Source organism: Xiphophorus maculatus, chromosome 19, assembly GCF_002775205.1.
Source record: "Xiphophorus maculatus strain JP 163 A chromosome 19, X_maculatus-5.0-male, whole genome shotgun sequence".
NCBI lineage: Eukaryota > Metazoa > Chordata > Actinopteri > Cyprinodontiformes > Poeciliidae > Xiphophorus > Xiphophorus maculatus.
In genome coordinates, this window is record NC_036461.1 from 15,203,714 (window position 1) to 15,216,797 (window position 13,084).

Here is a 13,084-nt window from a genome sequence, read left to right on the forward strand (position 1 = left end):
ATATGTGGGTCTCACAGCATCTCAAATGATAAACTAATAAATTATAAAGTATTAAATAGTTATTTATGTATTAAAAATTAAAAACACCTAACCCTGCTTGAGTATCAGCCTTTGACATCACTGTTGAGGAACTTTGGTCCACTCTTCTTTCCAATTTCACTTCATACTTTCATACACAGACAAGATAATGTTGCCCTGATTATCACTCCGCCATCACCGTGCTTGATAGCTGCTAATAGGTGATTGTAAATGTTGTGTTTGAGTTCAGGTTAATGTCTGAACAACTCTGCTTTAGTCTTATCAGAGTAAAGAACATTCTTCCAGAAGCCTGAGCAGACCTGAGTTGTGCTGCTGTAATATTTGGATTATTATTATAATGACAGGAGATATTCTGCTTCGATTACCTGTTATAAAAGATATTGAGTTTAGCAAGATACGCCTGTATACAGCATTATAAAGAAGTTAACAGGTTTTTAAGATTCTTCCATTCTTGAAAAGTAAAAGCAGTTTTGTTTAGTTTATCTTAAGACTTGGAAAAAAGCATATGATTTAAAATCCTTTACCACTTTATACACCATCATTGTGTATTTATCAGTATTTACCTCTCCTTTGGAGTTATCATGTGCTACTGAGGAATTGTTGGCAGAATTTAACAACCTAAAAGGGAAAAAAGAACCAAAAATCACATGTGGTTCAAGTAGGAAGCCAGTTTCTAAAACAATTAGGGAGCAATCAGCGAGAACGATGATTATTTACTGGTCCTCTTTGAAATAGGTGAAGCCAACAAATGGTAGCTGATTTCCGACAAAAGCCTTAGGTGTGGGGAATGTTTCGACGTCGCCTTTGTCGTCTTCGATCTCGTCAAAATTACTGGTGTCTATGTCGCTGCTCAGCTCCGGGACCACTGGGGCGACAGCTGGTTAGAAAGAAGGGGAGGAAAAAATTAAAACTGCTGGAAAAGAACGTTTATCCTGCAACATCTGTGTGCGTGAGAGGAGAGCAAAGCCTGAGACTCGTACTGTCCCTGATGGTGTCAAACGTCCACTGGTCGTTCTTGAAGAACGGGTGCCGTTTGATTTCCTCCACTCCATTTCTGCCCAACCGTACGTCTCTAAAAAAGAAAAAAGAAAAAGAAACAAACATTGGCATTAGTGATGAACTTGGAATAAATTTTACATAAGGACAAAAGATTGATTGTTCCCCACCTGTCAGTCAGGAAGGCACAGATTATACTCTTGGCATCTTTGGAGATGTCCACATCATCGGGAAAGTTTAAGGAGTTCTTGTGATCCATGATCTTACTGTATGTTCCCACCAAAGAGTCGGCATAGAATGGAGTGTCACCTGAAAGGCAGCAGGTGGTAATGAAACAAAAACACTTTTATGTCCTTTCAAGATATGAATGAGTCGATGAAAGGGGCCACTCACCCACAAGCATCTCGAAAATGAAGACGCCTACAGACCACCAGTCGCATTCCCTCCCGTAAAACCCATCTCCTCCCTGAGACTTAAGCACCTCTGGAGAGATGTAGTCTGGAGTGCCGACGGCTGTGTCGCAATGGACCATCCCCGTCTGCAACAGCAAAAATAACCGAGTAAGATCTGCAAACTGGGAATCGGAGATAAATCCAACTGCTGACATGTATTTTTGTTGTTTTGATTCTCTGTTTTTTGTGGAAACGTTCTGATTTAAATTTTTAAGGTAGGAACAACTAACTAATAAACAATAAACTTATAACTTATAATGTTAGTACTAACAATAGAACTAACAGTTCTGTTGTTTATGATGTTACATACAGTAAGTGGAAACCAAATATCACTTCCTCATGAATTAGAATATTACACAGGAACAGTAAAAAGAAAGTCATGGGGGAAACTATCAATGATTCCCTCACCAAAGAGGACTGGGCACCAAAGGTCACTGCTAAAGAAGCTGGTGGTTGACAGTGTTGTATCCAGGTTGACATGAATATAAAGTTGAGTAGACGGATACATGGTAGTAGAAAAAGGTACCCTAATAAAAAGGGATAATCCATGCAGAAGTGGTAAGTGAATATATTCTATACTGACAATATTCACCAAGCTGATATTTCTTTATTAAAATAAAAAATGTTTCTGAGAAATTGTATTTTAGGGGTTTTATTGGCTATGAGCCAATAATCAAAACTGACAGAGCTAAATGTTTTAAATGTGTGACAAATTTATACGAGTTTTATGTTTTACACTGATTTACTGAAATATAGTAAAAACTGAACAATTTCCCCATGTATTCAGATGCATGACAGGTTAATAGAGGTGGCTTGGAATATCATCCATAAGTCATCCCATCCTAAAGATAACTGTGCAGTGTTTCATCTTTTCTATTTGAAATTCATACCAGAACTGCATGAGACTAATTTGCTTCTTTTTTTTTTTTAACTTAAAAATTGTACAAATCAAAACAGAAAACACTGAGGTTAACAACAATAGCCACAGCTAATTTCAGCTCAGCTCAGTTGCAAAAACAAAACCGCTTTTGTTCTGATTTCATTGCATAATTATCCTGATGAGCTACAAAGACCGTGGACTGTTGCAGCTGGAGGAACGGAAAGTGTCGTCAGTGAACTGCAACAAGCCGACTCACAGCGTCCATCTTCATGCAGGTCCCGAAGTCGGCCAGCTTCAGGTGTCCGTGTTGGTCCAGCAGCATGTTGTCTGGCTTGACGTCGCGGTGGATGAAGCCCATGGAGTGGATGGAGTCCAGAGCCATCACCACCTCTGCTGCGTAGAACTTGGCCCATTTCTCTGGAACGTCGTAGGTGCTGGTGAGGTTGACCAGGTCCCCTCCTGGCATGTACTCCATCACCATGTAGAGGTAGTGCTCATCTTGGAAAGCACAGCACAACTGAACAGGAAAATAATCAAACAGATCCGGAACACACTGCTTTAATCAAATCCACAAACATGAGCTTCAAACATTATTAAAAGGAAGTGAAAATGTTCAATATTTCACACCTGTACAACCCAGGGACTGTTGGCGAAGGCCATGATGTCTCTCTCTTCCCAGAAGAAAGCTGAGTCGGAGCGCTTGATCATCTCAAACTTACTCAGCAGCTTCATGGCGTAGACTTTCCGGGACGGTTTGTGTCGGACCTGAACAATCACAATAAAAACAATCTGAAACTAGTCTACAATGGTTACTGTGTGGCTTTTGTGGACACCAGTATGAGACAATCTCGGTCATAAAGGATGGCAGCCCCATTCTTAGAGACATGGCCGTCTCTCTGGACCGCAACGTCCTCTATGTCAGTGGTTCTCAAATGGGGGTACGCGTACCCCTGGGGGTACGTGGAGGTACTGCAGGGAGTACGTGAAGCTTTTCAAAATATCTTTAAAAAATCAGTAGGCTCCTCATAATAAGTCTTGGGAAAAATTATTTTGTAAAAAGTTCAATAAAATATAAATGTGTGTTCATGCACTGAATTTTATATTCAGTATTTACAGGGTATTTACAGCACTGTACCTCTTTTTTATTCCAAAAATGTTTTGCCCGTGTCAGGGGGTACTTGACTAAAAATATATTTTTAAGGGGGTACATCACTGAAAAAAGTTTGAGAACCACTGCTCTATGTCATGTCTGACAGACAGGCTACCCAGGTTCCTATTGAATACTGTGAGCAGTAAGGGACCTGTGGAGGGTGTCTGAGATTCAGAGATCCCCACTGTGGCTGGAGTGTCCTGTATAATATGCTCTCAAGGGAATCGATGCGAGAGAGTAGATAAGCTGTATCATTTTGCTCCAAAAGTTACTCGTCTCTAAAATTTGTAATGAATTTTTGTCTTATGATTCCTCATCAGTTACTAAAGTCAAGGCTGACCTTGGGTTCACTTGCACAGTTTAGAGTTCAGTTCTGAGTCCATTTCTCTAAAACTCAACTCTCACAAATATTTTCCAATTCCACAAACAAGTGTGACAAACCTCCTTGGCTCAATTTTCAACTCAACCCATATGTCTTGTTTGCTACTCACTCACTAATGGCAGAATTATTTGATACCATTTCAAAGATGCTTTCAAAGACCATTATTCCCTCCCCACATGTTGCCATAATTGGACTTCCGGTTTAACTCGAATCAATTAGACATTTTAGTGTTAATTTTCTTATTGGCAAGATGCCATCTCCTCCTTCACTGGAAGTCAATTAAAGCTCCCTCCAGCACTCAGTGGCTCAATTCCACTAAGACTTTTCTGAAGTTGGAGAACATTTGATATTCACTGAAAGATAGCTGATCAGTTTTATAACATGTGACATCCCTTCCTCCTGACATTCTTCCACTTTCTTCGTTCCCTGCTCCCTCATTGAGAAACACTCCACTCCCTCTTACTATTTTTTTTCACTAATATGAATAGCTAAAGCACTTTTTATTCATTTACTACACATAAGTATCCTAATTTATTTGTTATTCATATTTTAATTGGGTACATTGTTTTTTCCACTCGATTACATTTTTGAGGGCCAAAGTAGAAAAATAAGTGTTATAGGAGATGGTTTGTGTGCCTAACCTTTCAGCCATTATGATGCACAGAACTTCTGCTGTACCAATATACATTCATCTTTATCAGTGACACGGACATGATGTGATATTCACTGCATAGATGACACTGACTCCTGTCAGAATGTGCCTTTAGTCCTAATAAAAATGCTGAATTTGAAATGCGATGTGGTGAGTCAAGGGCAAATAAAAGTTTAAATCAATCCATAAAAAAGTCACTGCATTTGTTAAGCATTATTATATTCTTATCTCATCTCTTAAAATCAGGAAAACCGTGCTCTATTTTCAGTTTTCCAAGTTTATCTGAACTGTGTGAAATCCTTAGATTATCCAGAGATGAAATGGAAAGTGATGATGGATTAAAGATTTTCTTAAACTACACTGTCTTCATTTAAATTTGCCTTTTATTTGGAAATCCTCAGAATGTTAAACAAGATTGTAGAGACATAATTCATAATTTCAGTAGGTTGACATTTCTAAATAAATATTAGTGTCATGTAATAATCGAACTAATATAAAGCTATTCATGTCTTCAGCAGATCAATACTCACCAACTGGACTTCACCAAACGCCCCTCGCCCGATGATTTTAACTTTTTCGAAGTCTTCAGACTTCATCTGAAGATCTCGAAGCTCCCTGGTAATGTTCTCATCTGGAATAAATATTCACAGAAGATAAAGATCAAGTCACTTTATAAAGTTTTGTTGAAGGCTTTTAATTAAGACATTATAAAGCTACTTACATCTGTTTAAGAAGGTCTCAATGTTTTTGTTCTTTCGTAGTGCCGGGTAGTCTAAATCCAAGACAAGAGCGTTTATCGAATCCTGAAAAACATGGGAAACAATCAGACTGGCCGGAAAGCAGCTATTAGCAACAAGCAAACAAATATACAGGACAGGCTGCAAAGTGTGTTTTTAAACAGTAAGTTTTCTCTCCATTTTCCTCCTCCTGTCAGTTTTTATTAAAACCCTGGTGACTCACCAGCGCTGATGGAAACATTAGCATCTGAGCCGTTACATAACAGACCAGAACACATGAAGTAACATCATGCTGCAAAGTGCGAATCATGACCAATCACTTCTGTGCTCTAAATGTGTGGGAACCTTCACAACACCTGCAGGAAACCGCATCCTGATTTACAGCTGAGGTGTTGGGTGAAAGAGCCCACCCAATAACAGCCACCACTCACTCAGACTCAGCACTACCAGCCACCCGCTACCACTTCTGAGTTTATTTTCTGTTTTCTCGCCGAAACATCTCGGCATCAGTGATAATCTGAATGAAAGTGAGCAGCTTTTCTCTGAGCACACAAACAGAGAAACACCGAACCCAAGGCTGAGACAGAGGAGGTGACTAATTCCTCCATCTGCCTGCATCAGTCTGTCTTTGATCCATGAGCACATTGTCTAACATAACCTTTTGAAACAGTCGATTCCAAGTGAGATGAGTCCCCTCAACACAGCGAGGACAGATTCCCCATTTACCATATGCCCCAGATACCTACTCCAAACTAATTAGAAAACATCGAAAAAGCTCTTTAGCAAGAAAGTGCTCTAGTCATTATCAACTCAATCTTCCAGAACTCTCTGCGTTTTATCCAATTCTAACATAAGAAATAAGAAACTTTCCTATCCGATATGGATGAGAGGGATCGGATATATGAATGAAAAGATGGATGGAGAAGTGCAAATAAAATAAATAAAAAATAAGCACCTCATTCCCACCATTTATGGTGTTCTCCAGACAGCATCGAGCTTTGAGATCATTGAGAAATGTTAATGAAAACGACCAATAAGTGTTGCACTACAGGCAAAACGGATATTTGAAGTATTTACAGCAGTGCACCAGTAATAATATTGTTTCTGAACATAACCATACCCTTTTTAATCCCCCATACATAGTAGCTTGGTGAGTTTTTATTTAAAAAGTAGCTTTAGAAAAATTCTGATTTTTCTCAGTGCTTTAATTTGCTCGTCAGTCACTTTAATTAGCTTTTTATTTTTAAATGAAAAATAGAGGGAGAAAGAGCCAAAAAATATTCCTGATGTAGTCTAAATTCTGATTCTGATTGTATGGCAGTAGTTGAAGTGCAGGTACTTTATCAGTATTTTAAGAAAATAAATGCAGAGACGACCTTTCACAAAATCACGGAAGGAGAAAACGTTTATTCTAAGCTACAAGGGGAAAAAAAGGGTTTATTTTTTTCATTTTTGGAAAGTAGAATAACTGAATTGTAAAAGTAACTTCAAATTTTCAGGCATGCGCTTTAAATAGACTGGTTAGATCAGGGGTCTCAAACTCCAGTCCTCGAGGGCCGCAGTCCTGCAACTTTTAGATGTGCCTCTGCTGCACCACACCTGAACAGAATAATTAGGTCATTAAGGCTCTAGAAAACTGATCTACACAAGGAGGAGGTCATTAAGTCATTTCATTCCAGCGTTTTGTACCTGTGGCACATCTAAAAACTGCAGGACTGCGGCCCTCGAGGCCTGGAGTTTGAGACCCCTGGGTTAGATGGTGGTCATTATTGACTGGACAATCAGCAATCAGTAAATCACCACAGGAACTCCTATTTAGAGCAGCTGTAGTTCCAATTTTCAGTGTAAAAGCAGAAAAGCAGCACCAGCTTCAAAATGTTCAGCCTTCAGGTAAAAATCACCAGGACTGACTGAAGTTTAGTTTCTGAAAACTTCTGTAACTTAGTGCAACTTCTTCATACACAAGTCAAGTTTTTATAACTGAAGCTGAAGCTCGGGTAATAAGGGACGCTATTAAAGAAGAATGATGTTGGTCTCTAATCGGTGCATTGTGTAACAATAAGGAAGCCATCTATCAACCTCTGGCAGCTGTGCATTCCTGAATGGCTGCTGTTTCAAGCGTTGAATCAAACTGGACCAAATTTGACCCTGCGCAGTGAATACTTTGGCTTTGTGGCACAACCCTCTTTAAATCTAACTCACTTCCTTTGATATGCTTTCCTCATCTTTCTCACTCCTTATCTCACTCTTCTTGCTCCCTCCATCGTTCTGTTCTCGGCTGAAGTTGGTAAGCCGAGCCGAGAGCTCAGTTTCCTCATCACAGCATCACTTCCCCATTAAAGGTCTTACCTCACACAAAACTACTATTTAAGGACAAAAAACATACACACACCACACGGGGTGGAGGGGAGTTACCGAGTGTCAGCGTGCACACACACACATGCATGCGCGAGGATCTCCCAACGAGCGTGGGCAATACAGGAAATGATCCACCCCACCCCGGGGCCCACAGATAATTTCACTGTGTCATGAAGTTGATCTCTGCCAGAAAGTCATTTCCTCTGAAGCTGCAGAATTTATCTACAGCTAAAAAAGGAAAAAAACTGTATTATGAATGTATAATTTAGAATGGTTTACCAAGGTAAGTAGCCACAGATAAAGTGGCTCGAAAAAGTGCCCTCTGAAAATGCCAACATCTGAGATGTAAAATGACAACCAGGTTTTTCTTAGCGAGAAAATGTCAAAATGTTTGTTAAAAATGCAGAAAATCGTCTGGTTTTCCAAAGGGAGGCATGCACGTAAATTTACTTATTCGTGACGGTTAGCTCACGAGGTAAGCACTTTAAACAGAGTAAACTTCCTCTTGATCAGCTGAGGGGTAATGCTGATGGTTTATTGTTTTAAGCTCAGGAATAATCTGATGTTCCTTTGAAGCTTTTTTAGGACTGCTGCACTTAAGTTTACTAATAGTTTTTGCTGTTTACAAAAACGTAATAATGACAAAGAATAAATCAGCCAGCTGATAATCAATGTTTTTTGATTTTAGGAACTTCCACCTGAGAACAATGGAGGCTGACAGTCATCCTGAGTGCTGGAATGTGCAAATTTTTTGCTCAACCTGACAAACAACTTGAGAACTTGGTAGTAAATTTCCTCTTTGGTGCATTGTGCATAAATAAGGTTTAGACCCCAGACAGCTGTGGTTTAGAGCAAACAAAATAATAGTAGGTTTTTAAAGTGCATTGTTTCTGCATTCATGAGCAACCTTATTCTCAAATCAACAAAGTTGATGTATTTTTTTTGTATAAGAATTAACTTCAGCAGCTCTAAATGCAGGTCAAAATTAATTTGATGCATGAAAAAAAATCTAATGTGATCATTTTTAATGTAATTGTACCTTATTTTCTGGATGAAATAACATCACCAACCTCTACATGCTGTTGGAGCGATAGATATTATCAACTTCCTTTCTTCACTAAAATTATAGCACTCAAACCATTCCAGAACCATAAAAAAACAATATGTTAAATCCAGATGATGTCTGAAAGAGCAGAAGGGAAAAACTGAAACATTGTAAATGTTTTCTGTCAAACATTAGAATTAACAAAGCTGTGAGTGGGTATTAATCTGCTGCTGGGGGATATGAAAATGACTGCAAACAGCTTCTCTGATTTGCATTACTAGAAACGACACCTACAAGACTCCAGGGAACATTTCGCCGCCTCTGAGTCAAAGTACCTATTTATAAATATTAAATAACTGGCTAATGTCTGTAGAAGAGCGGAGCTGATTCAACCATTTAAACTTTAATAAACATTCCTGACAGGATCTGGACTTATTCAACTCACGTTATTGATCAAATGAAAGCCTGAATAAAATAAAAAATATGATTGGTTAAATTGACCAAATTCAGGTTCGTACATTATAAGAAAATTAAAGGAAATCAGAGTATAAATATAATACAAGTCGTTAAGCACGAGCATTGGGAATCAACATAACTATAAGGTTCCAGTTTTCTGGAAGTTTGTTCCAGATTAGAGAAGAATCAAAAGTGAATGTTGCCTCTCCAGGTTTGGTTCTAATCCAGAGGATGCACAGTAGCCTTTTTGGTGATGTCCCACTGGGCAGAGGCACAGAATCAGCTCAAGACCATAAATCTCCCTTCAAGCCCAAGAACACCTTTGGATCCCCCGGAAATGCATGAGGGTTTTCCTCCTGGATTTGTTTTCAGAGATCGCTATGTTTGTTTTTGTTTATTGTGGAACAGTACCAGCAAACCCATCTGAGTCTGCATGCTCCAAGCTCAGCGTCTGAAAGAAAAACTGCAAGCTGAAAGGTAACCAGTTGTAAACATCAAATTAGAAGCCTTAAATCCTAATTAGCATTAATTACATACGATCTAAAACCTTTTTAGTCTATACTCATCAATTAAATGCCAAGTAAAAGACCCTTTCTGTGCATGAGGAAGTGATCTACTTATCCAGAACACAAGGTTTTAGACAAATTACTGTTGATACAAGTAATTAAAAGCTACACAGCAAGCTCCTTCAGCACAGTGTCACAAATCTCATGGAAGGCATGTTAACAACCCGGCCTTAGTATCTCCCTGAGCTAATACAGGAGTATATATATCTTATCAGAGAGAGTGGGTCTATATCTTTTAGGTGGGTGTTTATCTATTGTTATATTGTCATCCAGCTACTTTGTTATGGCCTGTTGCTTAGCAGCTGCAAAACAAGAAAAAGTTGGAGCTACAATGAAGGGGCAGGCAGGAATTTGCTAGAGCTCCTATTCTGCACCTTATATTCTTAATATTAACAAAATCTTGTGTTGACATCGCCCTGCTTCCACTCTTCATCACTCTCTAAGAATGATGTGGATCTCTTAGTCAGGAATGCAATGTTGCTAAAACTAAAAGATGCACTAAGGAAAAACACCCCGACCATGCATGCTACGCGTCCCAGCCTCCCCGCACCCGTCTCATCGGCAGGCATGTGGAACGGCAAAACAGCAGCTCTGGGCTTTAAAAGGATTGAGGAAAAAAGTTAAATGTTTTGATTAAATTCCAGCCATTTTAAAAATAGTCACGCAGATAAACGGCAGAGACGGGCAGAGCCAGGGGACTGTGCCAGGCAGGACCAATAAACTCTCTGACAGAGACCCGAAAGCAGGAATCCTGGGCTCGCAAATAGCACAGTAATATCTCCATGGGGAATAACAACAGCATGTCTTATTCATGCGTCTGACAGATTTCTGTCCCATGCTCCTGTGCCCTTCACATTTTTGGCACCCACGCTTTTATTATGAAGCATACCGAGGAAGGTGCCAGAAAAACAGCAAGAAGGGGGACAACGCACAAGTTCCTGCAGTAGGCCCAAACTGCTCACACTAACCAGCCTTACTCTGTGCTTACAGTACCTTACGCAACCTGAAATGTGTGGGTGATATCAAGTCCAGAGGACGACATACCAACAGCAGTAACCCACATGATTTAAGCTCAGACTCATTTTGCTAAATTTAAATACATAAAATTTAAGGGAGGACTAAATGTTCCTAGTACTGATCCTTCTTCTTCATAGCTTCTGTAATGCCGTCTAAAATACGAGACATAGTGACCCATTCCTCTGCTTGTAGTCGATGCCAGTTTGCTTCTGTTTATCCAACTGTGGTTGGATAAACAGAAGCAGAGCTTAATCCCATGATTCTCAATGGAGTTAAGATCTAATACTGGATATTGCTCTGAATTGGTAATTTTCTGACCTTTGGGCCACTGTGGTATCACCTTTGCCTCCGGAGAATGTACTCAGTTGAACTGAAAAATACATTGATCATTACTAAACTGCTCCTGGATTGTTGGAAGAAGCCGTTCTTGATCCTACTCTATCTCTGTGGCTGTTTTGTTGGACAGAGTTGGGAGGAAGCCCACTCCTTTGGATGAGAAGCAACCCCACACATGGATCGTATCGGGCTGCGTAACTATTGGCATCACATAGGACTCATTTTATCTCTCATCTGTTCCTCTCTTGACAAATGATTTACAAAATATCCCAAACAATCAGAGAGAGAATTCATCATAAAAAATAATTATTCAAATCTTGTGCTGTCCATCCTTGTACTGCCAGCAGAACTTCAGTAAGTGACTGGTGTTTGTCTTGGACCAGAGTGACTCGTTTGCAGGGATGGTTGGTGTCCAAGGGTTTTCACTTTAATATGTAATCAAATTAAAAGCACTGTCTGCCAATAATGAACAATATCTGCGTGGGTGGCAATGTTATTCTGAAGTTCAGTACTCAGAACGAGATGCCCTGGAGATCAATCTTGGCCTTCATCACTGCAAATGAACGTCCCTCGGTGCAGTTCTTGAGAATCCAGAAAACTTTTCTCTCAGCTGCAGTTTTCTTCACATTTAGTGTAAATCTGAAGAAAACATTTACACTAAATGTTGACAACTGCTTGTTTTGGAGGTATTCATTTCTAACAAAATAAGACAAAAATAACTTCTAAGCATGCCTTTGACAGCAGACATCAGTTTGCTAAAAATGTTAACAGGACTTTAATTGGCTGATGATGTGGTTGCACTAAAATTAAGCTGTGACTTAACTTATTTAAAAAATTTTAATATCTTAAGCTAAAATATAAAAAAGTTTTTGCAAAGACTTAATTCTTATTCTATTATTCCACACAACACAATAAATTGTGCTATTCACAAAAACTGAAGCAACAAACCAACTTTTTTCACTCCAAAAGCTTTTGCAGAGATGCATGTTTTTGATTATATAACAATCAACATATTCTGCAGAATATTTTTAACCTCAGGAAATTATATGATTACATCAGATTAATCTACTGACTTTAAAATCTAAGATCTTCTAAGTATAATTTCAGGCCTTTTGTGACAGTACTTAGGCCAGAAAATGGTTTTAAAATAGAAACCACTCAGACTAATGGAACGATACAACTGGGCTTGATTTCAGTTTTAATCATTAGGGATGAACATGGCTAAATTTTTATATAAATATTTGTATTTCCACAGACTATTTGAATTATGACTGCCAGATTTAACAGTGCAGCAGTGAGCTCGACAGAGCACACACAAGTGTTCTTGTTTGGGTTCGTTAAAGGAAACTGTGAACTGACTGACAATCCAAAGCTGTTTGCTAATGCATTGTATTGTTCGAATGCTGCTGCTGACTGCACACAATGCTGCCTGTTGTCGCTAAGATCAACAGAATAATGCATCTGCTTGTGAAAATGAATGCAAAAGTCCCTGAATCAGTACATGAGTGTGTGTAGGAGGTTGTGTTTCTCCATCGGTTTGTGGTGGAGAGATAAAACAGAGGCCAGATGGATAAAGTGGTGTGAATGCGTGGGAGCCTTCTGTTCTCCTCTGCCCTCTTCTCTACCATTTTAAACTAAAAATAAGACTTGGGTATCAAACTCTTCAAGATGGTATAAACCAGAAGGTGAGACATGCAGTGATTGGGAACAATGCAGTCAGAAATTGTTATGGCTGGGGATGTTTTCAAATTAATTGCTACAACAAGCAAAAAGTTTTCATTAAATATTGTTTTAATAAAAATTATGTTATTTGAACAACTGTAATTTAAAACAAAGTCTTTACTCAAACATGGACTAAAACAAATTAAAAAATTGGCTTGATCAGGCCTAAATGGCTGATTGAAAAAATAATAATAATAATCAGCCAGACGCTTTTCCAATCAGTAAACACTCTTCAGAAATTAAGGTGTTACTGCAAGGTAGAAGAGTAAAAGAGAGCTTGTCTCAGTGGTGTGTAA

At 38.9% G+C, this 13,084-nt stretch overlaps 1 protein-coding gene across 1 annotated transcript in view; it reads right to left on the reverse strand.

Moving 5' to 3' along the window:
* The window catches only part of rock2 (Rho associated coiled-coil containing protein kinase 2), a 35,207-nt gene that overhangs the window by 15,030 nt on the left and 7,093 nt on the right, over window positions 1–13,084 (reverse strand). Inside the window, exons 2-10 of the mRNA XM_005798302.3 lie at window positions 5,273–5,354; window positions 5,082–5,182; window positions 2,995–3,132; window positions 2,624–2,884; window positions 1,429–1,573; window positions 1,206–1,344; window positions 1,020–1,111; window positions 757–916; window positions 603–657 (exon numbers count right to left, since the gene is read on the reverse strand). Coding sequence (XP_005798359.1) covers window positions 603–657; window positions 757–916; window positions 1,020–1,111; window positions 1,206–1,344; window positions 1,429–1,573; window positions 2,624–2,884; window positions 2,995–3,132; window positions 5,082–5,182; window positions 5,273–5,354 — 1,173 coding nt within the window. The remainder of the gene's footprint in view (window positions 1–602; window positions 658–756; window positions 917–1,019; window positions 1,112–1,205; window positions 1,345–1,428; window positions 1,574–2,623; window positions 2,885–2,994; window positions 3,133–5,081; window positions 5,183–5,272; window positions 5,355–13,084) is intronic.